The sequence below is a fragment of the Passer montanus genome, unplaced genomic scaffold (assembly GCF_014805655.1).
Source record: "Passer montanus isolate IOZ18808 unplaced genomic scaffold, ASM1480565v1 scaffold1, whole genome shotgun sequence".
Lineage (NCBI taxonomy): Eukaryota > Metazoa > Chordata > Aves > Passeriformes > Passeridae > Passer > Passer montanus.
Window position 1 is genome coordinate 12,048,073 of NW_024356504.1, and position 26,840 is coordinate 12,074,912.

General features: G+C 44.3%; 2 protein-coding genes across 4 annotated transcripts in view; both read right to left on the reverse strand.

The window, feature by feature from the left end:
- Window positions 1-3,083: 3,083 nt before the first annotated feature.
- On the reverse strand, window positions 3,084-10,799 carry TBR1 (T-box brain transcription factor 1). 2 transcript variants are annotated; one of them, XM_039702325.1, is made up of 7 exons: window positions 9,967-10,799; window positions 9,402-9,556; window positions 8,954-9,075; window positions 8,466-8,624; window positions 7,549-7,610; window positions 5,361-5,478; window positions 3,084-5,255 (listed from the first exon to the last, which is right to left on the reverse strand). In XM_039702325.1, the coding sequence occupies exons 1-7, from the start codon at window positions 10,656-10,658 to the stop codon at window positions 4,635-4,637; spliced, it is 1,929 nt and encodes a 642-aa protein (XP_039558259.1). In that variant the 5' UTR covers window positions 10,659-10,799; the 3' UTR covers window positions 3,084-4,634. The 2 variants fall into 2 exon arrangements, with proteins under 2 accessions (XP_039558259.1, XP_039558251.1); XM_039702317.1 differs by having other exon boundaries at window positions 3,084-5,478.
- A 3,959-nt stretch (window positions 10,800-14,758) lies between these two features.
- Window positions 14,759-26,840, reverse strand: part of PSMD14 (proteasome 26S subunit, non-ATPase 14) — a 45,895-nt gene continuing 33,813 nt past the window's right edge. Inside the window, exons 8-12 of one of the 2 annotated variants that reach the window (XM_039696674.1) lie at window positions 23,894-24,001; window positions 21,080-21,154; window positions 18,582-18,707; window positions 17,377-17,439; window positions 14,759-15,191 (exon numbers count right to left, since the gene is read on the reverse strand). In XM_039696674.1, coding sequence (XP_039552608.1) covers window positions 15,093-15,191; window positions 17,377-17,439; window positions 18,582-18,707; window positions 21,080-21,154; window positions 23,894-24,001 — 471 coding nt within the window. In that variant the 3' untranslated portion in view covers window positions 14,759-15,092. The remainder of the gene's footprint in view (window positions 15,192-17,376; window positions 17,440-18,581; window positions 18,708-21,079; window positions 21,155-23,893; window positions 24,002-26,840) is intronic. The other variant, XM_039696666.1, reaches the window with a different exon arrangement.

Here is a 26,840-nt window from a genome sequence, read left to right on the forward strand (position 1 = left end):
TTCTTTGACTTTGCCCCCGTATCTTAGCAAGTGACACATTCCCTACTGAAAACCACATTTATGACAGGTTTTAATACTTGGAATGAAAACTTGTGTCCATTCTGCACAGAAAGTACCTGGAAAGTGTACTTTCATGCAAAATCCTTTCTTTCTGCTTTTCCCAATACACACACATTCTTTTTTTGTATCACGGAGATTTTAAAATTGTCTTATGCAATTTAAATAAGATTTCCAAAAACAGTAACCTTGTTACAGGGAAAAATCAGAGCATTTCCAGTTGACAAAGTAATTTGTGAGGGCCATGCAAAGCACCTGAAAAAACAGACTGCAATGAAAACCATTTTAACTATAGCAACAGCACTCACTGCATAATGTTAAAAGGAAAATCATGCAATTAGGTCTCTTATCAGAAAATTCAGATTATGCCATGTGGGGGAATAAAAAAATAAATCATTGTTCACCGCATCTCCCTTGAGCACTACCTAGAGGAGGGGAGTGATGACCAGACAGTGAAAATTAAGAAGAACGTGTCCCACCTTACGCCTATTCTGCCAATCTGTCTCAGTTGTTCTTCTAGCTCCATAGGTTTACATGATTTTTTTCCCCTAATTTTTTCTTTTTTTTTTTTCTTTTTTTTTTATGCTGACAAGTAATACAAGACAGATTCTTGCCTTCTTAGGATCTTGCAATCTAGTTTAGACATAGCACGTCAAGTGGTGATGAAAGAAGGTTAGGGTGGGTTTGAAAAGATGAGGATTCCAACAGTAAACGATGCAGAGACATCAGTTTGGTAATGTACACATGTTTTGCATGATTCATTGGACCAAAATGGCCAAAGGAACTTAAAAAGCTGTCAAAGGCATCTTTACCTCTGACCTACCTAGTCATCCATCTGCTTCCTCATACTGTCAATCAAAACCCTCCCATCCTTATCACTATTCTATTACACACATTTTCCACAACCATTTCTCCTCCAGCTCTTAAAAAATATCTTAGCAAACATTTCAATCAGTCATTAAAAACCTTGTTAAAATATGCAATGTGTCATCAAATATGCATAGCGTACTCGTGCAAAATCTGTACAGCGTAAATCACTGTATTACATTTGATATAGTATTAATGTGAAACATCATAGAAAGTATTACCAATAGGAACTTTGAATTACTTTCTACAGATTGAAGCTTGATTTTGTGTTGTATTAAATAAAGAAAGGGCAATTATATGTATTGTTTTACACAATAATTAAATTAAAACCCATTCAACATGCCTAGAATAATAATACAAACTACACTTAAATTTCGTGCAATTAATTGCTGTTCTAACAAATTCATACACGGGGGTTTGCTTCAACTAAACTGCACACGCTTCAATTTAAACATGCCAGGTCAAAACCCGCGCATTCGCTTCTCAGTGAACGCAAACAATTTAACGGGTTGGTAAACAAATGTTTAGCAAATATACAGGTGCACCTCTAAAAATGTTATTCTAAAAATTGTAATAGTAATAAAGTGACCTACCGACAGGAAATAGCCTGTTTAACTTCTGCAGCCCTTATCTCTTCCAGTCTCTTGCACAAATAGTTATGGACTTATCCTGTCGAAATAGTTATGGAATAACATCAGCCACTCACGGACAGGAAAGAATTTTGTTCAGACCTGTCACACGTTACGTATTTATTCCAGACCCGCTGGATAACCCCCGACAAATAAAACCTGGCGGTACCTCCCCGAAGAGCGGTCTGCCCGGGGTGACCGCCGGGCGGCCAGCAGCCCCGGCACGGCGGCGGCAGAGGGGAGCGGGCGGGGAGCGCCGCGGTGCCTCGGGCCGCTCCCTCTGCCCTCATGGGGTTCAGCGCAGCGGGACGGGCAAGGGGCGGCTTTTGCTGGCCGAGAGCGGGGAAGGAGGCTCGGGAACATGCCATGGGTTATTTAGGGTGCGGGAAGCCCCGGGGAGGGCGCCGGGACAGCCCCTGACGGCGGCGCTGATGGGGCAGCTGGGCCCGCGGCAGGCGGAGAGGTGCGGGCGCTGCGCGGGGACAGCGTGCGGCGCCCCGGCCCCCGCCGCCTGCGGAGAGGCGGCCGGGGAAAGGCGCCCACCGCCCGCGCTTCTCCGAGGGGCGGTCCTGGGGACACTGCCCCCACGGCCCCTCTCCGGGTGCGGCCCCGGGGGCCTTGAGCCCGACGGCACCGCGGGGCGGGCACCGCTCCCCGCAGCTGGCACAGGTCGGCGGCCGCGCGGCCCCTCGAGGGCGGCCGAGGCGCTGAGGGCGCAGGGCCGCGCTCGGGGCCCGCACCTTGGCGGGGGTGGAGGGGACGGAACGCAGTTGGGGCGCTCAGGTGCCCCCGCCAATACCGCGGCAGGACAGAACACCTCTGACAGCTCCACACCGCGCTTACCCCACCGCGGAACCAAGAGTAAGCCCGGCCTGCTGCCCCCCAGCCCCTGCGGACTCGGCCCACGCAGGTGCCGGGCCGGAGCCTGTCCTAAAGCCCACAGGTGGCTGTCTCTGAAGGGCACAGAGTCCCGGGAAGGTGGCAGAGGCTGAGGCAGTGCTGCAGGAGTGGGGGCTCGGCTCCCGCGCGTACGCGAGCTGCTCCCCAGAAAGGCGGCCCGCCCTGGGGGCACTGTGGGCTCCGCCGGGGCAGCCCCCGCCCTGGGAAGGCGAGGGCAGGCTGCGGGCGGGCAGCGTTGCCTCCCTCGCCTCTGCTCCGCCAGCGATGGCACCCCCCGCCCCGCGCCAGGCACCTCTCCCGCCTGCAAAATGCTGTCAGGGTTTTTAAGCGTCAAACACAGGGATAATTATAAACCTCTGAAAACCGACGGGGTTACATCTCCCTCTTTCACCCACTGCAAACCTCCACGCTTGGCCACGCGGTATAAGCGCTGTCCCCTACGCTCTTCCACACCCCCAAAAAAAGGACAAACGCGGGACGAGCGGACCAGCTCCGCCAGGGAGAGCAGGGCGGGACTCTCGCTCCAGAGGCACGCGGCGGGCCGAGAGCGAGCGAGCCCGCCGGCCTCTTCCCCGTGTCCCACCCGATCCCTTGCTTGCAAATCGGCGAAGTGCTTTTTCCAACACGACGTTCACGTTTTGCCAGGTTTATTTTACTTGTTATACACAGACGATACAAACGGGCAAAAACCGAAACATTTCTCAATGGAGCATGTACTGGTATAAATTATTCAGTTCCACAGACGTAACAGAACAAATATAAAAATCACAACATTCGATTTACAGAAGAGTCAAAAATATACACACGTTTATGACCCTGAATTTCTATTAGGAAATTTCCCCGTCGAGTGTAATCTAGACTGAATATTTAGCCCGATGCATATTTCAGTTCGTAATTGTTTTGTTTTTTTTTTCTTCCATATAAAAATGCGTTAATTGTATAGATTTGCTACTCAAAATTCGAAGACTTATTATTCTGCTTCGCCGGGGAGGGAGTCCTGGAGGGATATTACTTCTCCTTCAATAGTATAATAAGAGGTTTACAAGAATGATCACTCTTACTTTCGATGTGCATTTTATTCCCCAGGAAGTCAGATCTCGGTTAGCTACTTTATGAAAAAGTCAATTCCAAAACTAAATGCAGTAAAATATACAACTCACAACTCATCTTCACTGGACTACACTATGGTTACCAACAATTCAGTCGTCTATATCTTTTTTCTTTTTTTTTTCTTTTTTTTTTTTTTTTAGATTATTCATTACAAAGATTTACAGCAATATAAAGAAAGACGGGGGAGCTGCAAAGAAATTTGAAAATAGTTTGTTAGCATATTTGGCACCTGCAGGGACCAGTAATGGATTTGGCACTTGGGGGCAGGGGAAGGGGGATTCCACAAAAATAATAATATTGCTGATCTCGAGCTATTCCTTTCAAAGAAAAAATAAGAGGCAGTTAATTTTGGTTCCGAAAGGCGTTATGCTCCTTTAATCGACTTTCCTATGAGACGTATTTCTGTTCTTTTGAAGGGAAAGCTGAGCTATTCCTTAGCTGTGTTAGCCCAGGGCACCACGTAATTATTTCATGCGAGGAATTGGAGAGAAAGTGAGAAACCCATTACCCGCTGCTACAGCTATGGACCACTGACATTTCCAGAGGCATTTAGGAAGAGTGTTTACCTGGGGAGGGGCACGAGGAAGAGGAAGCAAAGAGCGGGGTAAAGAAATTTAAACAGGATCTAAGTTTTGTGACTTAACAATGAAAACAAAACAAAAAAAGAAATCCAAACAAATAAATAAACCGAATCAAAGGAAAGTAATCTGTTACAATAAAATAAATACTATGTACAGGCATTTCACAGGCTGTTTTCCCCACTATTACTGTTTCCCCTAGAATCCATCCGTGGTAAGAGGAAGGAAGCGCTGTACGGTTTGAGAGTCTAAGCATCCTACTGATCAGTGGGTTTCGGTGCGGCAGTGCCCCCCGCGCCCCCGGGGCGCCGCCGGACCGGGCCGGGCCGGGCGGGGAGCGGGGCGGGGAGGCGGCGGCGGCCGCGGCCGCGGCTCAGCTTGCCTGCCTGCCTCCCTGCCGGGCCGGGGCACGGATGGGGCAGCTAGGGGCGGGGGTCAGTGCGCTAACGCGGAGGAGTTATTGTGCAAAAGGACGGCGGGCCGGCGGCCGCGCCTAGCTGTGCGAGTAGAAGCCGTAATAGCCGATGTCCTTGGCGCAGGTCTTTTCGCAGTCCCGCTGGGTAAGCACCTCGCTCTTGAGGGGCGAGGAGCTCTCGGACACCGGGGTGTCCGAGGGGGAGATCCGCCTCCTTTTGGCCTGCTCGTAAATCCCAGAATCGGAGGAGTCGATGGACTTAATAGACGACGGCGTTTCGATCCAGCTGGAGTCGGACAAATCTTTGGGCTTGGAGTCCTCGGCGCCCGGCAAGGGGGACCGCTCGGGGGCCAGGCTCTCCGCCTCCTCCCCCAGGTAGGGGTTGCCCGCGGCCATGCGCGCCGCCGCCGCGCTGTTGGGCCAGCAGGAAAGCACGGAGCCCGACTTGCTGCAGTACTGCGGGGGGCTGCGGGCCCCCCAGCCCGAGGGGTCGGCGTAGTAGCCCAGCGGCCGCCCGGCGCAGCCGGCCGCCTGCAGCGGCAGCGCCTTGACGCCCGCGGCCGCGTAGGACAGCAGCGTGGCCGCGTTGCCGGCGAAGTCGGTGGCCGTGTCGTAGGCGGAGGCGGCGAAGTCGAGGCGGTTGTTGGCGGGGGCGACGAACCAGCGCTGCGGCGAGGGGGCCCCCGGGTCCTCGGCTTGCTGTGGGGAGAGCAGCCCGTTGGTGTGGGGCACGCTGCGGTCGGCGCCGGGCCCGGGGCCGGCTCCTGCCCCGGGATGGAAGCGGGACTTGGCGTAGTTACTCACGAACTGGTCCTGGAGGAAGGAGCCGGCCATGGCGTAGCGGGCCCCGGGCACGATCTGCGAGCGGGGCGAGTCGTTGGGGGAAGGCGTCAGCCGGTCCATGTCGCAGCCCGTGTAGATCCTGCCCAAGAGAAGGGGAGAGAGCTGGGTGTCCGCCGCAGCCCGGCGCCCTCCTCGGCGCGGCACCCGGCCGAACGCGGCCCTCGGGGGACGAACGGGACGGCGCCGTCCCAGAGCGCTCCGGCCCTGCCCGGGAGCCTGAGCTCCTCTCCGGGCTTGGCCTCTGGCATCAGCAGAGGGCCTTTAACGGGGAACAGGAAAGACGGGGGCAAGCATGGAGAACAAATCTTTCGGAACCGGTTGGCCATTCCTTGACGTGGCTGAGATCCCTCTCTCCGGTCCGAACCCTCAACCCAAAAGCGTGGAATCCCGCGCGGTGACACATTGACCGGTCCCACCACACGTGCAACAGGCAGCCAGCCCGGTCATTTGCCGCGAGCAGCATGAGTGGCAGACTACGGAATTCTATCGGCTGTTTAACACTTATTATTGGGAGTCACAGACGAACCATCAACATTTTACTGAGTTTAAATTAAGCTAATCTTTAAACACCTACTGTAGGAAATGTAAAGCCAGACACTTCCAGTGTTCCCTGCTTGGCCTATATATAATTCTCCCATGCTGGGCTGCAATTTGCGATTATAAAAACTTTAATGGATGAATAACTACTATCTGTATTTAATTCAGGCTAAAACTGTGCTTTAATTAACCCTCCACGCCTCCTGGAATTTCTTATCCAAAATAAACTTGGCCCTTAAACAAATCCAACGTGCTAGACAACATTGAAGCTTCCCCCTCCCCCCCGTCTCCTTTCAAGTGACGCCCTATAAAGTTTTTTCCTATCAATAAGAGAAAAGCACTTTTGGCTGGGGCCGGAGGCCTTTCCCAAGGCCGCACATACTCTCGCAGAGCTCCGGGAGAGCAGGCAGGCTCGGCTGCCGCCCTCTGTGGCACCAGGGCCCGCCGCTGCCCTCCCGGTGGCAGACCTGCTCCCCGCCACAGCCTCGGCGACCCCCGACCCTTGGGGAAAGCGACCGTGCCACAAGCTGCTCCCTGGGGAGAGCTGGAGCTCGGCCCCGGGCCCATGTCGCACTAGTGCAGCTCTGGGCGTCGTTTCCACCCTTGCCCTGCAAGCCTGCTGCTGGCGGTCCAGCGGAGGGGCTGAAGCAGGCGCTCAAGACACGCACGGGGCGAGGCGCTCGAGGCCAACTGAGGCCGCTCCCGGCCACAGTTTGGAGAGGATAAAGGTTTTCCTCCTCAAAGCCGGGGGCCCGTCCCACAGACCAGAGCTTGCAGCGGGACGGGGGAAATCCCTGCCGTCTGCTCCTCCGGGTGTACGGGCAGCCCTGCGGCCGCCAGCTCCCGCTGCCCCAAGCTGGGCAGGGGGATGCCGGGCGGGCCGTACCCGGGCCAGGGGAAGCCAGCTCGCAGGGCCTGCAGGCCGGGATAGCCCCGTTTTTGTCCCGAGGGCCGCGAAAGGCGGCGGCGGGGGCCGGGTGTTGATGCCGCCCCGGAGCCCGGCCGGAGGGGCAGCAGCCGCCTGCGGCGTGGGCGTCAGGGCAGGGGGGTCAGACCGCTGGGAACGCCTGGAGGCGGACGGGCAGAGGCAGAACAGGGACAAACCGCAATTAAAACTTCCGAGGCTCTAGCTCCACCCAGAAGGGAGAAGGGGGGAAAAAATTCAACCCCGACGAAGAATAAAACGAGACGGAGCCATTTCCCTCCGGACCCCGGCTCTGCGGAGCTCGGAATGATGCAGACCCGGCGGGTTGCCGGGGACCGAGCCCCTGCTGCTCCGGTGCTTCTTTCGGAGCCCTGACGCGCAAGTGAAACGGAAGCTTGGAAAGAGGCGCCAAGATACGTGCCAGGAAAAACCAACAACAAAACCGCCGCAAGTGCCAAAGCGAGATGCGGACTCTGGTGCGGGCAGCGCGGCCCCAGCGCTGCGCAGGGCCTGGCCGCAGGGACAGCCCCTGCGCGGGAGCGGGCGTGTGCTTCCCTCCCGGAGGGCTCTAGAAAAGCCTGACATTACACATCTCGGTGTGAAATGAGCCAGCCCTCATCCTAAATCTCCCCCCTTTGACATGTGTGTGCAGCCGGCAGAAGGGTAGTAAAAATCCGGTTTACTTACGTGTCATAATTGTCTCGGAATCCTTTTGCGAAAGGGTTGTGATCTATTTTCAGCTGTGTGATCTAGGGAAAGAGAGGAGCAGAGCACACGTTGTGAAAGCCTGAAAAATATACCCCACTGCAGCCAACATGTTTTTAAAGGACCAATCTTTACTCTAGTCAATCATACTGCCTTTAAACCGTGAAAAATCAGCTCTGGCATGCTTATAGACATCACAGTCTAATTTTAAGATTTACGTTGTTGTAAAAAGTACGAAAAAAATCAATATTTAACCCCATATTTTGAGGCTTGTTCAGCATTCCTAGTGCATGGGTATGAATATACTGAAATCCAGAAATTAGGCAGAACGTACCGCAGAACGGTAACTAGGAGTTTGCATTTGCATCGAGCAAAATAATTAAAGCGAGAATGTGGACTGAACATATGTCATTTGAAAAGGGGGCACCAGTCTGTAGCAAAGCCAGACCACTCCGAAACGCATCCAGGCATTAACGAGCTTTTAATTTGAGGAAGTTGCTCCGTCACCCCCGGCGCAATCAATGAGGATGTTAATTGATCTTTGCAGACTTAAAGCTTAAGCTAACAGCTTAACAGCTAACTAAGCTGTTTCCGACTGGGAGATAAACGCTGCGGGCCAGCGCCCAGCCCCGGGCGGAGGGGCAGGATCGCGCCCGTCCTGGCGGGGAGGGCGATGCCCCTGCGGGCACCCGGAGGGGGCTCCTGAGGCGAAGACGGCCCGAGAGGCTACGGCCGGCCTCGGCAGGGCCAGGAAGGGCTGGCACAACGTGGGGAACAGGGAGCCCCATCTCCGGGAGCCGCAGACCCGGGGTAGGATGGGCAGAGCCGGGCCATCCCTGCTGGGCTGCCTTACGGGGAGCGGGGGGACCGCGAGGGGAATAAACCAGGGAGATCTTTACATCGGTGTTCTGGTAGGCGGTGACGGCAATGAACTGCGTCTCGGGGAACGTGAATGTCTGCACTCTGCCCGGCTGGTTGGTATCCTCCGTCCCGTCTTCGTTCACCTCCACCACATGCAAGCGAGGTTGGTACTTGTGAAGGGACTGCAAAACCACCATCTGTCAGGCATGGCAAAAGGAGGGAGGGGGACGCGGGGAGAAAAGAAGAAATTAGAGCGAGAAGGACGAGGAGAGCGATGCCCGCTGGCCGCCGCCTCCCCGGCACGGTGGCGGACTTCCCCGGCCGCAGCGGACAGCGGTGTCAGCTCGGGCAACGCGCTCGGGGCCGGCGAGGCCCGTGGCAAAATGGAACGGGAGGACTTGCTCACCACCACCCCCCTTTTCACCTAACGACACGATCTAAAAAATAAATACACGTCCTTTCGGAAACGGCATTTTAACTGAAGAAATAAAAATAATTCTGGCAGCGTCTGCGTTCCCCCACTGACCTGCCCGTTGTTGTTTGATGCTCCTTTATTGTTTGTAAGTTTTAGTTTCCCAAAGGAGATTTCCTGACGCATCCAGTGGGCTCCCGTGTTGGGGGAGTCGGGATGCATATACACCCGGTTTCCTAAGCAAAACAACAAAAAACAAAACCACATCACAGTTCTAGCCTGTACCCCGGTTCTGCTGCTACATCCGCACACAAGGGTGAAGAACCCCGTTAAGTGGACAGTATTTTACTGCCAAAACTCCCTTAATTTTAAACGAAAAGGATTTAAACAGCTTTTTCCGAACACCTTTTACTTTCTCCTCCACCCTCCTTTTTTTTTCTTAAAAAAAAAAATCGTTGGCCCATTTGCGTTTAAGAAGTCGCCAGAGCCAGTCCGCAAAGGCATTAATTAATCATTCTCACCTACATATGTGTCGGAAAAAGTGTTAATTGGAGGAACTTGCCTTGTACATTGGTGTCCGCCTTGCCGCAAGGAACCCATTTGCCTCCCTGAAATCTCCAGTGATTGGGGTCCGCCAAAATTACATCCACAAAAATATTGTAGTGAGCCGTAGGGTCGAGACCAGAAATATTAAAGCTTAGGAAAGGGAACATGCGCCTATAAAAAAAAAAAAAAGGAAAAAAAAGAAAAGGGAAAAAAAAGGAAAAAGAAAGGGAAGAAGGAAAGCAAGCCATCGGCAGCGACAGGCACACGCGGAGCACCCAGCCGTTGTGCTTTATCCTCACGGCTCCCGATAGCGACTGGGAAATAAAAATCAAAAGAAGCCCCCTCCCCGGAGTGCCGAGCTTTCCGCGGGGAAGGGCTGAGTGCCGCGGGCGCGGGAACTTGCGGGCAGGCAGAGAGGGCTGCCCCGGCGGGGACCGGCTCCGGCGGGGACCCGCACCGGAGCTCCCGGAGACCGGGGCAGGGGGGACGGCTCCGCCGGGGCGGCGGAGGCTCCGGGCGGCTCCCCCGGCGAAGTCCGCGGCTCAGCCCCGACACCCAGAAAGGTCCGCGCGGTGGCTTACCTTCCCTGCTTCGTGATGATCATCTCCGTCTGGTGCCGGTGAAATTTCAGCCAGAGTGGCCTGTTGCACAGGTAGACCTGAGCCTTGCCGGGAACCAGCCCCGGCTGGGTGGAGGAGAACTGGTAGAAAGGTGCCCCTTGGTAGGAATGGCCATACTGCTGGGGGTACGGGTAGCCCGCCGTGGGGTAGCCTTGCGGAGAAGAGTTGGACAGGAGGCTGTTATAAGCTCCGTTGGTGATCACAGGATGATGAGCCATGTAGCGGCTGGGGCTGGCGATGGAGAAGGCTGGGTGAGCAGGTCCATGCTGGCTGGGATAAGGGAACATGGTACTAGGAGCAGAGGCAGCAGACTGGGGCTGGCTGGACTGAGAGAGCAGATAGCGATCTGCAGCAGATCCATCGAAACTGTGACGAAGCTCAGAGACCCCGTCCAAGACGGGAGAGAGTTTATTTCTCTGGACGTCCCCTGGTGTGTCCTTGGAGTCAGGAAAATTGTCTGTATCTGACTGATTCGTCATCCCCCTGGTAATTTTTTTCAAAGGTGAACTTCTCTCCAGGTTGTCAGTGGTCGAGATAATGGGATGATCATGCAAGGCAAGCTCAGATCCGCCTGCATGTGGGTAACTGCTGCTCACATTGAGAAATTTCTTGGAGAGCATGATAGAGGGAGAAAGACAATGCTCCAGCTGCATAGCTCTAGCACCACAGTAATAACCCTTCAGTCCCTGGATCTGAAAGGGCTTCCTAGTATCAGAAGCTAGACATCCTGGGACCCACACTAGGCAGAAAGCACTTCATCTACCAAATGCTTCCCAAACGTTTGATTTACTTTTTTTTTTTTTTTTTTTTTTTTTTTTTTTTTTTTTTTTTCCTCCCTTCCCAGGGAGAAGAGATTGGCCAATTGACACTATGCAGCAATCAGGAAAGACTCACTTTTGATCTTGCTGCTTGTGGAGAGGATGAAACGGCTTCTGCCATTGGTTAACCGCTGACAGTAATTTAATTAGATAGACATTAATTAGGATAATCACCTGGCTCCTGGTCGCGACGATCATGGCAAATTGAAGGAGATGATTTTATTGTGAGATAGAAGGAAGGGAAAGGGGGAAGGGAAGAGTGTGTTTGCTGTGAGAGCTCATTATTATGTGACCTTTCTAGCTTTTTTTTTTTTTTTTTTTGACTACGGCTGGAAAATAAATCCGAACCCTGCGATTCCCCAAATATTGCGCGCGTGTACCCCACCTTTGTGCGTCAGGGAGCAGAGCGGGTCCTGGGCGCTTTGGGGAGCGATGGCGAGGGGAGCGCGGGGCTGGGCGGCCGCTGCCCTCAGCTCACCCCCGCGGTTTGTCCCCAGCGGGGCGCAGTCCCTCTCCCCCAGCTCTTCTGAGCGATCCCCGGTGCATCGCCCCCACCCTTCCCACCCGTGCCTGTTTCGCGGGGGAAAATACACCCTCCGTCCCCGCTGACAGTGGCCGCGTATCATCTCTTTTAACTTCTGAAATAATCATAAGCCCCGCAGCCGAAGTGCCCTAATGTATTTGCCGCGATGTTTACGGGTTCTTTAGTAAATAAATATTTTATCTGGGAGCCGTAATGCAGGAGATTATCAGCAAAACAGCGTGGAAGGCGTCCACCTCCCCATCCGTCTCCGGATTTCTTTGCTCTCGGTGCCTGCTTTCCCTCAGTGACTCAGTCCCGCGGGCAGCTCTCGGGAGGAGCAGGTTTCTGGTAGCACCCTTGCCAGGGGTCGTGGCCCGCCCCGGCCGCGGGGTCGATCGGAGCTGGGAAACCCAAACCTTGATGGCTCTGCGGCAGGAGCCGCCGGCACCCTCTGCCCAGGGGGGTCTCGGCGGGAGCCGCGGCCCGGGCTGCGCTCCAGGCGGGCGGGGGCCGCGGGGACTCCCCGGGACCGGGGGCAGCGGCCGAGCCTCGGCTGTGGAGAGCGGGACCCTCCGAGGCGCAAAGACGCGCCTGAAGAGTTCAGGGGGCCCGCTCGCCACCCCGCCTTTGCCAAGCACCAGTCTCAATTTCTCTTCCCAGGGAAGCCTGCCTGAGAGTTTAAAATCACAGGGTTTGTTTTTCGGTTTTTTGTGGGCTTGGGTTTTTTTGACCGGGCAGGATCTCTCCTGTTCCAATTTTCTTAATGTTGTTCCCTTCGTGGTTTGGACTTCAGGTATTTTACAGACTGCATCTCGTCCCAGGTGACATCAGCAGCCGGCTTCAAATTTCCCTGACAGATAATGCAGCCTGAAGCACCACATAATAAAACCGAACCACAGCATAACTGCCTGAAGCCAGACTGAAACTTTGCAAACTCAAATCCGGAGAAGACTAGAACCAGGATGACTTGACAGAATGTGTATTTCAATGCTCTCAAATCCCGTGGCCATTTATTTTTCTGTTGCTTAACCGTGAGCTACTTTGGTTATTTGGTATTTCATAGATGCCGACATACACACACACACTCTCTGCAAAGAAATTATTCTAATAAGACAATTTATGAAGCAAAAACCAAGCAGTTCACTGCTCTACTCGAGTGGTTCAGCGCATGCAACTTTCATACACCACCTTTTTTCAGTGTTAAGAAAACGGTTTCATTATTATCAGTTCTAACTAATGTTTCCAACACTTGTTTCACCAGTGCTCACCCTTCCCTTTCCCTGTTTGCAACAACAGAACAGTAATGGACTTATACAGGCAGGAGATGGACCAAAATGCAGATAAACCCTCGGAAATGCTGCCCTGAATTACAGAGCTACAGCCATATAGATGCAGAGCTGCAATGAATTCAGTGGTATACTGCCAATCACATGGAAGTGCTAATATATGCCAAAAATCTTCAGTGCACAACTCCTAAACTGGTATAATAGGGGGGATATGCAATGGCAGGTGGTGTTACAGAATCGTCATAGAATGGAGTGAGGTTTGCTAATACAATATGCCCGTCCTTCACGCTGACAGGTGACAAGGGGTCATGCTGCTAATGAAGGTCTGCTCCATTGCGGCTGGAGGCTCAGAAGGTGGCTGCTTGAAAATCTCTTTCTTCCTCCAACATCATATACGGCCTGCTGCTTTTCAGGTTACGGCATACACGCAATTCTTCCAAATCCTCTGTGTAGCTCCTAAAGCGCTGGACAAAAATAAGGAAGGATGCCCCAAAACCCTGCCTTTTTATTATTCATGTAACATCTTGGAAAATGGAAAATTGTGTCTCCAAGTTAAACTGAGGAGTGAATAGAATGCAGGGTACCACAGCACAAGCTTATACTACGGGAGATCTGCGTCTCCAACAGACTCCCTCCAGCTACCCTCTGCAAGATGTACATTTGTCAAAATTAATTTAGAATATGTAAGACTCACTGGTTTGTCTCCCTGCTTACACCAGCCTCTCACGCATGTATACACTGCAGCACTGCGCTAGCTCCTCTCCTGTTCTGCAGTGCCATGTTACCCACGACCTGCCAAACTCTGTCTCCCTCGTGGTGTTACACGTGTGTGTGGGAGTAGAGAGCGGCAGGGATGCAGAGCCCCCCTGGCAGACGAGCCCCAGGGCAGCTCCCTGGATCAGCTCCTGCCCCAGCTCACCCCGGGCGTGCGCACCCGGCAATGCGAGGCCCGAATGCAGCCCTCCTCAACCACCCGCAGGTTTGCAGTGGGAATCTCCAGAAAGAACTCCCATTTAACTACACGCAGGCAAATGTGGTTTGGTATGTCTCCATTTTCCCAGTCTGATATTCCACTGCCTACTGTGGGGGCAGAGGGAAGGCCATAAGGAGGGCAGCTGCAAAAATCTGCATGTTTCCCTCTGAAGTAAGTGCATGCTAAATATACTTTGAGAGAGAGTTAGTCTAAAATAGTAAATTAAAAGGCCTCAATAAGAAATTTCAAACAAAAGAAAAATATTTGAATGGTAAAGTGTAAGTAAATATGGGCATAAGCCAGAAAATAAGAAAATTTAAGGGTTATTTCCTTAGTACACAAATAAGAAGTCAGTTTTTTAAAAATTATCTTCAACAAGAGATGCAGATAGTTTTGAAATATTTGCCTGCCACTACTGTTGCTCTTTATTAAAAAAAACCCCAAACCAACAGTAAAGAGAAAACTTCTGCCCAGACATAAGAATCAAATCAGCCTAAGCAACATCCAACCCTTGAAAAAAAGAACCCTAACGAAAAATTCCAATCAGTCCCTGCCCAAAACCCAGTCACTCCCCAAACCCAGATATTTGGCTTTGCCTGCTTCAAACCAAGCAAACCACTTGCCTTCCTGCAAGTGTTGCCCTCTCCAGTCAGTAGAAATGGTTTTAAATGTCATATTCTAGTTGGGACTCTTTCCACATATTTATATATATGGACATCTCATGTTTGTTCTCTCACAGGAGGGTGGGTTCATGTAACCTAGAACAGCCTCTGTCACTTTAATGTTTATTCTCAGAATACTGCTATTTATGACAGCGCTTGTGAGAGTTCTGTGATTCAGTTATCAGCAACTGAATTAATTTCCCTAAGGTCAGTTGTCTTGTGTAGATATTAGGGTTTGAATAATATTCAAAGGAGGAATTTTCAGCATTTTTGGTTTTGTACATCCTCAGAATTCAGCACTATGATTTTTTTGTTTTAATCTCCATGAGAATAACTGGTAGTCAATGGGAGCCAAATTCCAGTAGAGAATTTTTGCTTTGCTAGCAATTAGTACCTCAGTAGTTTTACCGTGGGGGGAAACAAATGTTTACTAACGCTTTTTCGCTTTTGTTAATTTCCACTGTCCTTTCTCAAAAAATACTGTCCAGAACTTAAGACAGATTGGTAAATGTATTTTTATTATGTTGCAACAATCAAAATATATATGTACTACCAATCCCTCCCACCCCCCCCAAAATATTAAATGAAAACATACTCAATTTTTTCCCACATTGTGTTCTTGAATGCTTTGGAATCTGTGAGGACCCTGACAAAAGAAACTGAAGCAAATGCACAATTAGAGACTGAGAGGTGTTACAGTGCTGCACTTACATTGCAAATGAAGTCAGATGTCTCCGTTTAATCAAATAGAGCCTCATCAGTCTCTGTTTTGTATTAGAAACAATAAACAAATATACACAGAAAGTATCACCAACGGTAAATCAGTTATTTAAATACAACTGTATCCAACATAGCAGCTAAACACTGGACAATGTTTGAGGTCATCAGCACATCCACATGTTCTTCTAAATGACGTTTAGGGTCCTGAAATACAAAGGATGCCATGAGAGGAATGACTGAAACACGTCTCTGAAAGACTTAATTTACTTCAAGTCTATTTAAGATGTCTGTGAGTTAATGAACACAGGCCAGTAATGCTCCTAAATTTTCCATTCTAGGAAGACCGAGCAAGTAACTGAATTTCCATGAACAAATTTTTTTACTTCATACTAACAGTTAAGTTGAGGATAGGCTTAGGAAGTAAATTTCTATCCAGCATAACAAGAGTAATCATGGCAGCTGCGAGTCAGTTTTAAGGACAACACACAACATGTGTATTTTACTATACATCTCACTAAGGCCAATATTTTAGTCTTAATTCTGGTGCATTGCAATTTGTTTTCAGATCTTTGCAAATGTGTGTTCTAATCCTGTGAAGATCCAAGCATCATCTAACACAGTCTTTGAATAGTTGCACTGACTGCAAAACAATTAGTGTATCCATACCCACAGAAACATGAAACATGAACAATGCCCTGTCAAATGCTCTAAGGAATTGAATGTTAAGCCTGAGTAGTTTTCTGAAAATACATATTTTTACACACTATTACTCAACTGATGTAGGCATTTGTGGGCATCTGCATGCAACAATAAGATTATTTCTGGTTGAAAATCATACCCATGCACTTCAGCTTCACCACTGATATGAAATATTTAATCTCTAAATACTGCAAAAATATCAGGCACACCTCAAAAATATGTCTAAACTTTATTATAGCATTATTGTAGTTATTTTTGTGTGCAAAGACATTAAAATATAGAAGACAATAATGCATGGGAGTTGTAACTTCTTTAAAGATGGAATTATGTCAAAATGTAATGAACTCATCTAAATTTATATAGAAGAGTGCTACTGAATCTATGTATGCTGCCCTTCTTAAATAACTCCTTTTCAAAGATCAGACAGTTCTCAAATATTTTCTTGGTTCCTAACAAATTATACACCTAATAACATAATATCCCTACTGTGAGTGGCTGCTTGTTTACAAAGCTTTTTATCTAAGTTACATAAAAAACCCCACTTAAAAATTACTTCACTGAACGATTTTTTAATTTAAAGGAAACTTAAAAATTTCATCAGGAAAAATTTCTTTTCTTTTTGAAGAACCGTATCAAAATAGAGTTTTTTCACATATGCGTAACAACTAGTGAAGCTTAAGTTCTGTTTGAGATGACATCATAACCCCTAAAATATAACCCTTCTTACATATTTTATATGTATATATTTATGTATGTGTAGGTGTGCATAAACTCCATTGTTCTGAATGCTACAGAAATACATGAGTGACTGAACAATAGTGCAGATGTGTTATGACATTGCTGCTAGAAGCTGACACATAAGAGCAATCCAGAATCTTTTAAATTCTTCTACTGCTGCTAGCAATACAGTAAGTACTGGTTCTTTAAGGACACACTAGGTATTTTAAAAGCTATTTCTTATAGTTTTCATTGCCCTTCTTGAACACAAGCGCTTACAAATTTCCTTTGCTCTCCTCTTGCTCACAAGAGCACATTTCCTCAACCTTTATGTTGAAATCAAATGTAGAAACAGCTTTTTGTCTTTAAAAAGACATTCTATCCTAACGTTGCAAAGGGATGGAATGAATTGAGTGGGTGTTTTGGGTTTCAGCTGTGGTCCTGAACAGTCTTCCTCAAACACCAATACAAAGGAACTCAGCCTACCTGCCAAGTGTGTCTGAGAGCTAAGCACTGACAGTGTGTTCATGAACTGAAGACAGGGGTGAGCTGGCTCTTTACATGATAATGTACATAACAATGTACAAACACACCACCCTCACCTCTGTTTCCATGATCACCATTTTTTAACTATCTCCACAGTTTGGGTCTCTCTGACTCAGACTTGCATATCTTTATGTCTCTTAGAAGAAGTTAAAACAAATGAAGAAGGAAAAGGGAAAACTACTAAATTTCAACACTGTTCCTCAGCATATAATAAAAACACATATTGAACACGGCTTGCAGATATTCTGCCAATTACCTACTGACAAAGGCCCTGTTCCTTGTACCTCCAACAAAAATTAATTTATTATTTGAAGCATTGAGAATATCATGCATGTAGAACTAAAATCACCTCAGCACATGTAAAAAATTAGTATTTAGAATGAACGAAGCATATCATTCCACCTCACTCTAATTCATCACACCTCACCTGCTTGCCAACATTTTTTATTGCCAGCTGTTCAGGTGTCATCTTATCTTCTTCTTCAACAGCCTGTGAAAGAAACACAGAAAAGGTCAGTGTTTCAGATTTCATTTACTTTTCTCCCAAGCCACAGATTCTCAAAATACAATTCTGTTCCTTAAAAAAAAAAAAAAGAAAAAGGAAAAAAATTCAAACAGCAACACATTTCAGAAAGTCAAAAGGAAAGGTACTTCAGCTTTTCAGCAGACGTTTTAATTACTGAGTGTTAGTGCAAAAGATCAAGGCAAATACTTATTAATGGTTTTATTGTCACATATTTACCAAAATGTTAGTAAGCAAAAATCTTAAATGAGCAGTATCAATAGTTAAAGATAGTTGAAAACAGTTAAAATAATAAAACTGAACAAAACCCAGCATTTCTATACTGTTTCAACTACTGGAGATTTGATCTCAATAAACTATTGTACTGTTTAAAGTCACTTATTTTAATATCTTTTGATACTGTTATATTGCCTTCAAATACAGTGTCTTCATAAAGTTCATCCACTCACTTAACTAGTGAATGTAATACTAAATTTTAGTTGTAGGGACTACTAAGGAGTTAAAAAAACCCACTTGTTAAGAAATACTAACATGATTATTACTCAGAATGCTTGTTCACATGTAGTATTTGTAAGAAATATTTCTAAGCGTGTCAGTATTAAAACAGTATAAGCAGGTGTGATTCCTCTTACTTAAAACACCAATAACAAATTTCTTATCTAAACAGAACATTGAATTGGGCTCTGGAATGCATTCTAAATACTTATAGCCTATCTACTAGACTGATACAGAAAAATAACCCTTACTCTGCCACAGTGATCAAACAGTCCTTGACTGGATTGGAACATTTGACTAACTGCTCATTTTGATCTACAGAAATCTTATATTGTTGTCACTAAGTAAAAACACAAAATCACTATGATCACTCACATTTCAAAGCAAAGCATGTAACTAAACACTTTGACAAAAGTTTAGGGCAAAAAGTCTGGTGGCAGTGCCTGAGGAGCTAATCTGATAACGTCCCACAGAAACCATACATAGCTGATTAGTACAAACTACAGTCATTCTGAACCAAGCTTGTGATAATCAATTCTTCTGAAATTAGACAACTAATTCCTTCAGTTCATATACACAGCTACACTTATACTATCATTATGGGATATGAATACCTTGTTATAATTCTTAGCTAATTCTAACATCTCCTTCACTACTGTTTCATTGAGTTTGCAATGTTCACTGTAGTCCTGAAGTGTCAAACCTTCCATCCAACTCTTCTTATGCAAATTTAGCAGCATCTGCAAGACAAAATCTCTTTAGAGCATTCACCACAAAATACTTCCAGAATCCTATGAAGATCTCTTTGACAGGCAACCGATTTATAATTTAAAAAATTGATCTTACAATGTCAGTGCTTAAATAGAGGAAATACAATGATAAACTACTCTCCTAGAGTAGAAGATGGATTTGCATACTTTTTAAAGATCGAACTTCTTGAATCCTAAATATGAAAACGAGGCATGAAAACATGGGTCACATTTACTTTGACAGGAATACATAGATTTGTTTTCTGTGACTTGTTACTTTTGCTGCAGGTTAAGAATGCACAATTGCCTTGTAGAAGGGCTAAGAGAAAATCGAATACTTTAGCTGCCATACAGTTGAATAGTTGAAGTTTTTGGCCTCTGCCAAATTTGAAAAATATTTTAATGTTTGGATTGAATTCATAAAGTAGTTACACAGGCTTCATTGATTATCTGATCTGTATGAAAGCAACTGACAGTTATGATAAAACAGACTTTGAAAGTGACCAAAGCATGACTTGTGTGTCTTTGCCTCAAACAGAATGAGCAAGCATAAAAACCACATAAAATGTGCAGAGATTTGATAGTGATAAATGCAGACACTATTACATATATTTGAAAGGTTATTTGACACTTTCATGTCATCTTGAAAGAGCAAAGGAACAGCTACAACAGTAATTTCTTTATTTTCGTGAATAAAGAAAGTGTATTTTTTGGATCTCCTGCACACTTGATGACTATAGGGAGGAACCCTTCAGCAAACAGTTTCAGCTTGCCTTCAATTTGTGAACATTTACTAGATATTTCTGAGAACTGGTAATCCCTGTAATTGCTATCACCTGAATAAAAGTACCTGTTTCGTCCTCTGTAGAGCTTCCAAGGCAACCTGGCTTTAGAACATGTGAACTGAGTAGAAACTTTGTGTCATAATTTGTGTTAGCAAGATCTTAGCTGTTGACAGAAGGAGTCGTAGGCAAACTGCATATGGACAGTTTAGCTAGGCTATCTTGATTTTAAAATTAAGGTTTGGTGTGATGAGCTCCTAATCTAATACATGAAGTATGTACTTTTCTTACTACAGATGGAGATAACAGATCACCACCATCCTGAGGGGGGTTTGAGATATGTATGAAGCTGCTTTATGAAAGATGTGAGAGAGAGTTGTTACCTCACAGATCAAAGTCTTCCTAACTTGGTCAAGATTATTCTCCTACTTGTAAAGGTAATAACTCACTTATATAAAGCCATTGACGAAAATACACACTTGGAACTTCAGACAAGACTGGATTTGGCCAATTGTTACATTTGACTGGAAACAATAAGCCCCTGGAAGCCTCATGGACATTTCCTGAGAGAGCTGGTTTTGCTCAATCAGTTACTCCTTTCAGTAACAGTGAGGTCCTGAAAGTCTAATACTGCACTAAAAACAGTTGTGCATTTCACACATTCTTTCCAACTCCTTAATTTGCACACATACTCCTCCACTATTTGAAACTGCATTTTTTCTTGTTACTTGTAACTCAGAAAGTCTGAATTCTGTGATAAAACTATTCTGACCATTTCATCATAAGCTTTGAGATCAATTTACAACCCTAACAAGGCCATGAAAATGCACAGACATATCAGAGAACATACACAGAGGATAGAATCTGGCTTTTCAAGAATTAACTTCTGTAGATGAATGTAAGCTCTTTTTCTTCCTTTTTGTTTTCCTGGTTGAGACTCTCAAGCTACATTTTGCATGTAACCTGAAGAAGTTTGATGCAAAAATAGCAAAAAACATTTGTTGTCAGTAACTCCATAATACTTCTTCTTGTAAATGCAGGACATCTACTGCATTTAATGCAGGACATATACTGCATCTAATACACTACTTCCTGATATTCAGTGATGTCTTGGGGAGTTGCAATCATACCAACTGGAAGCATATTCTGTCAAAGTGATTACAGCAAATAAAACCCCAACATCCCTTGGTTATACATTGCATTTTGGAAAACACAGTTAAAAATTCTCGCAGCTTCAGGAATTACAGCCTGTGAAAACTAAAGGCAGATAGTATGTCTTTCAGCTTCATCACTAAAAACTTGAAACTATGTACAAACTTAGGTACAGAGAACAGCACGACAACTTTCCGTCAGGTGGACAGAAATGTTGTCAAACTATTCATATGCTCATTAGAATGTGGTTTTGGTAAGTTTCATCACAATGACTGTTCATTCAAGTGCTTTCTTGAAGAGAAGCCACCTATTGCAGGAGAGTTAAAACAATTACTGAAAGTAACAGCTGTTGAAATCAGAATATTGCCACAAAATTTAAATAGTTTGTATAATGCTTGTGGTACTCCGAATTAGAGCTGAAACAATTACCTTCTGTTCTAGTTCATTCTTCCTGTAGTTGATGGTGATGGAATAGTAATGTCTGTTTAGTCCATGGATTAGTGCCTGCAAAATTTAGGGGAGAAACTGAATTAAAATCACCCACCGCTGAAATGAAGAAATATCCAAAGGAGAAAGCTCATTTCAATATAAACATCTTTAAACACCACTCAAATAAAAGAAAAAAACACCAAGGAAAAAATGCAGAGATTACAAGGAGATATGAAGTAAATATACCTGGTTCTATTTCTCTTTTTGTATTCATTAACTGACAGTTATGTTTTCTATTTCTAAACCACAGATTTTTTTTCACACAATAGCAACTATAATAAGAAAAAATGGTAACTGCCTTCAAACATTTGACCGATACATATGCACAAACATATTTCTCTCAAATCCTTCCTCTCTCAATAAATTTGGTTATCACTCCTATTAAAATATTCTGCTACAAACAAAAGACTATTTGCCATCTATTTATTTATAACCACTGTCAGCATTCCCAAGTTCATTCTCCAGAGTACAACATGAAGAGGGATTAACTGAAGGAAGCAAAAACCTCAGCTAGACAATGTGTATCAAATTAACCTTAGATATTGAAATTAATTTTATTTTTAAACTATAAATGAAGGAAAAAACCCCACCTTTTTCACTTAATATTTCAGCATAACAAAATTATCTGTATGAAAGCTGAAAATGTTTTCATACATACATTTTTAAGATTTCTATTGCAAACACATATACAAGGATAAAAAACAACTCGAAAAGTTACAAGAATTAGCACTTACATAAAACCATTACTTGTGCAACTTATTTTAATTAAGTAAGTAAAATACAGGTTTTATTAGCAATAACAGAATTTATAGTTTAAACTATTAACAGTAAGTAATTTCCACTGCCATTTTCTTATCCCACTCAAAGTGATTGCATATGAGGTTTTGGTGTTTGTGTATAAACTCATGTGTAGATATTTAGGAAGTTTTCTCAAGTTCTTAAAATTTGACAAATAGATTTGCCTTCTCCCACTATCCTCTCCAATTCCTCCCCTCTTCCAAAAACTACCCTTTAAAAAAGTGGGCAAATGTAAAAGGTAAACAACTGTAAAAAAGCTGTTGATAAGAAAACTCAAGAAAAAACAAACACACAAAAAGGGAGTGAAGCCAAGGCATGTACTACTCTATTCTTCTTCTTCTTGAGATTTTAAGTAATGTCTTGTAATTCCTGTTTCTAGCCCAGCTGAAATCAGTGTTTAGTTTGCTTCTGCCCTTAGCTGGGTCAGAATTTTATTAAGGCTTAAAATAAAAGTAAAACAACACTGCAAGAGCTCTTGCAGCTTTAGGAACAGAGTACCATTTAAAATTATGATTTTTATCATAACAGTGACATTTGCAACAGCTCATTGCCAGCTTGCAAAAAATCAACACAAACAAAAACTATCAATTTTAATAACAGAAACCCGAAATCCCATGGCCAAAATATGCCATGCTGTAGTGACAGTGATCTTAAAATAATGAAGCCGAACAATACTGTAGGGGTTTCCAAGGGAAAGCATTACACATGGTCTAGAAAAGCTCAGTTAGAAAAGCCTTGAAACATGCAAGCATGGGCTTCCCTACATCCAATCAAGAGTATTAGCTGCTTATTTCATACTCATTATTGTTCGCAGTTTTGACCAATTCAAAATTCAAAAGTAAAACACAGCCTCCTGAAACAGACACTCTTTAATTTTAAGATGCCTTAATGCTAGCATTTTTATTAACAGCAAAGAGTTTCAATGTAGTAGCAACAAAAAAACAACTTATCTTTCACCAGATAGGGTATGGTGGTCTAGGACCTCTCAAAGGATGGCCCTCTCAGAGCACAAATTCAGCCATTATTTCAGTTCTGCTCTGACTAGTGGATGGTCTTTTTCTTGGATGTTTACCTAGCAAAATATTACTTCTATTGTTTAAGTAATGGAAACAAAAGCAGGAACTGGGCTTCATGGTTTCAAGGACACATGCCTTTAGAATACATACTAAGGAGAAAAGTTTTTTAAAGGAAAAAACAGTGAGGCACAAGAATGACGGGGATAAAAACATTAATCACTCCAGAGGATACTTGTTTCCGGATAGAAGCTATTTCTCAAAATAAAGGCTTGCTTCAGGCTTGAAACTTTTGTCTCTTTAGTGAAAGTCAACTTCAGAAATCAAACTCTGAATATTTTAGTTTCACAAATGTGTATTCAAAAGAAACATTACAGCAGAAGCCAATCAAGCACCCATTTTATCCATTGAATATCCTCCTCCACCATTTTTTCAGTAAATTACTGCATTACATAAAAATCAGGGATTAATTATTTAAAACACAAGGTTTAATCTAGATTACATAATAAACAAGAACCTCTATAAACTTATAGTAAAAAGAAAAGAGAGAACTTTTTCCATAATTTATTTGTGAGTAACTTGAAGAAAGATGAGACGTTGATAAACAGCAGTTTTTCCGCAGGACTGAAAACAGCACTTGTCTTGCATCACATGTTATGCTATCGATCGTCACTTTAAAGAGTTTGCATTTCCATAAATTTATACTTCAGTCTTTGCTGTACACATTAAATACATGCATTAACACCTAGGTAGCTAATTTAGGACTCAATTTTAAACTCCTCACATACACATGTCCATTGATGAATCACATCAATTATAAATGCATGTGGAAAAATGCAACAGAGAGAACAATAAATAATTTGTAACCTACTGTTTTAAGTACCTTTCCCAAAAATTGATAAATAAATCTTGCAATTTACAGGACTAGCAGCACTAGGTTTACCTGGATAGATGGCTTGTTTAGGTGACCCAGATTTGAAGTTGTTTGTCGTGGTTCATGTCCTAAGACCATCATATTAGCATTGATCAATCTGAAGGCATCAATAACAACCTGTAAAAACAAGATGTCAAGTCAATTCTTTTTAGAAAATGCAACTAATAGAGCCAAGCAACAGTGGACAAGGCACAATCAACTCTCATCTGTTTTTGGCCTTTATCCAGAAAATCATTTAATTATAATATTAATAAAAAAGAACCTCCTGCTGGCTATGTGATCAGCACACTACACTGCCTTGTATTGTAAGGTGACACCAATTACTACGTTTTCCATGGAACTGTAAGTTTTATATACATTATATCACCATATAATATTGAATTTTATGTACACTTACTCTAAGCCTCAAAACTATGCATATGTTTGTCACCTAAATCTTATCCAATCAAAATGAATGACAGAGAGAGACTAAAACTGAAAGTGAGCACAAGCTAAGGGACCAAGTCTAAAGCCCAGTCCTGTCACATCAATTATACTACCACAATACTTGAAATGACAACAAAATTATAGCCAGCAAGGAACTTGCCCCATGTATTCCCTTCTAGTCAGATGCTTTTTGCTTCTTGTGACTACGAAAGGGTCTATAAACTGTCTGATGGATTAAAAAGTCCTTGTCAGTGTCATGCTCAGGAGTAAAAAATAGAGTAAAAGAAAACCAAGGTCATTTATGATTTAAAGGTACATGGTAGGCAGTATTCAGTGCTATTTTACTGAAAATAATGTAAACCCATCACTGATTCTTACTCTGTCCTGCTCTGAATTTGTCTATGAAAATTTTTGCAAAGAGAAATTCATGGTCCCATGCAATAAAACTCCCACCCTTGTCCAGAACCTATAGGAGCTGAAACAGACCTAAGAACGTACCAACAGTACACTCAAACCCACTCCTACTGTGTCCTGACCAGCACAGGTTTGTAACTGCAAGAATAATTCTTGTTTAGGTTCCAGTCTTTTAACTGGACCAGTGCAGGTACAGCCTTGGACGTCCACTAAAGCAGTACCAGGCAGACTTTGCAGGCATCTTGTCTGCATATGTTTGGAGAGTTATTAGCTTAAATCTCCTTTTAACAGCTTTTCTATAATAATTTTTATTCTTTTCTTCTCTGTACCATGAGTTGGACAACAGATGCATTTACATGGCTGGTTTGATATTTTGAGAAATTAGACTTGAACCTTGTTTATGCTAAACAAACAAGAAATCAACCACTGCCACTGAAAGTCTGCACAGAAAGTGACAGTCTCCCACCTTGTTCCAGCATTTTCCTCTCCATTTACACAAATATTAATAACTAAATAATGTGTAGTTTTTAGGATTAGAAGAAAACACATTGAGGTCTTTCATATGGAAATGAAATTAACTGGCAAGTATTTACAATGAAGAAAAATCATCAGGTGTAAACAGAAAAACCCCACAAACTTATCACCAGTTGTGATTTACTTTTGAGACCCAAGTGAGACAGTGGTGTTGACTGAGTGCCATTAAGGGCTATTGCTTGGTCTCTCAGCTGCTGGCCAGATCCACCTGCACATGCCATGCTTTCAAATTGCTTGCAGAAAACCTTCCAAAAAAGATCTTCTTTATTAACAATGTTCAGTTGTGACCCAATTAAAGTGAGTTACCAGTGATTTTTTTTTTCTTGACAACAAAAAACCCACAATTCAGATTTAGAATGCAGAAGTGTGCTATCTGATATCAATGCTACAAAAAAAGGAATTACATTTAGAATAATTCTCAAAAATATCTAAACCAGTTACTATATATCTATACATTCCTTCTCATAACATAAGAAGTAATTGGGTTTTTTTCATTTTTTACAATTTTTCTCTATCTTAGAACACTTGTGACAAGCTTTTGTATGTATCTTTGTATTCCATTTTAACCAGATGCTCTCATTTATCAACATCTGGAAATGCCCAACCATAACAAACAGGCAGTATAAATAAAAAAGTCAAGCAAAGCAAGGCAAAAAAGAACCCTCAAAAAAGCACACCAGCAGTTCTCCAGAGACTATCTAGATAATGGAAAAAAACCTAAGCAAGCAAAAATTTACCCTGAGGAGGAAGAAATGTGAACTTGGCAGCATACTAGAATGACAAGGAGTTGCTTTATAGCTTATTAACAGCCCTGCTTCTAGACCTGAATTTAACTGAGAACTTCACTAGACAACATTGAGCTTATCCAGAAAGAATGGCATTGGCCAGCATGGATTTGTTTTGGGGCTTGAACCATGTAAAATTTAAAAAAATTATTAAACTTTTTTTTACAAGAAAATTCAATATTTTGGTTAGTGTTTTCAAATTAGCTCAATTTCACATTAAAATATGAGAACAAGATCCTGAATTATTTATGAGCGATACTGAATATTGCTCAAACATCTTAATTCTTACCAGAAGTAACTTTCACTATGTTTAGGGTATAAGCTGCATGGGAATACACTGCACTCTCTATCTGTCCTCCTAAAGGAATGACATGCAAGTATTTCCTAAGCAGAATAAATATAAATCTAACAGAAAGCAGTATGAAAAACTGAAATCACAAATACAAAATATTATGCTTTTAAAAGGGATAAAATTACAATTCCTACAATCTCAGAGGGATACAAGAAGTAGATGTGCAAATGCTATTTTTTGTCTTAGTTGCACTCTGATGACCAATGGTAACTAAATACTTTAACTACACTAAGATTAAAGGAATTTGCTGCTATCACTATAGCAACCATCTTAAAGAAACTAACATGCTCAGCAACCTGGAGGCTAAATTTAGACCTAATACACAATAAAAACATAAATAAACAATAAATTCTACGTATTCATTTCTATGAAATGTAGTTGCTTTTTTCATAGTGAGCACAAATCAGTCCTGCCTTTAGAGGATTACATAAAAATAAATAGACTC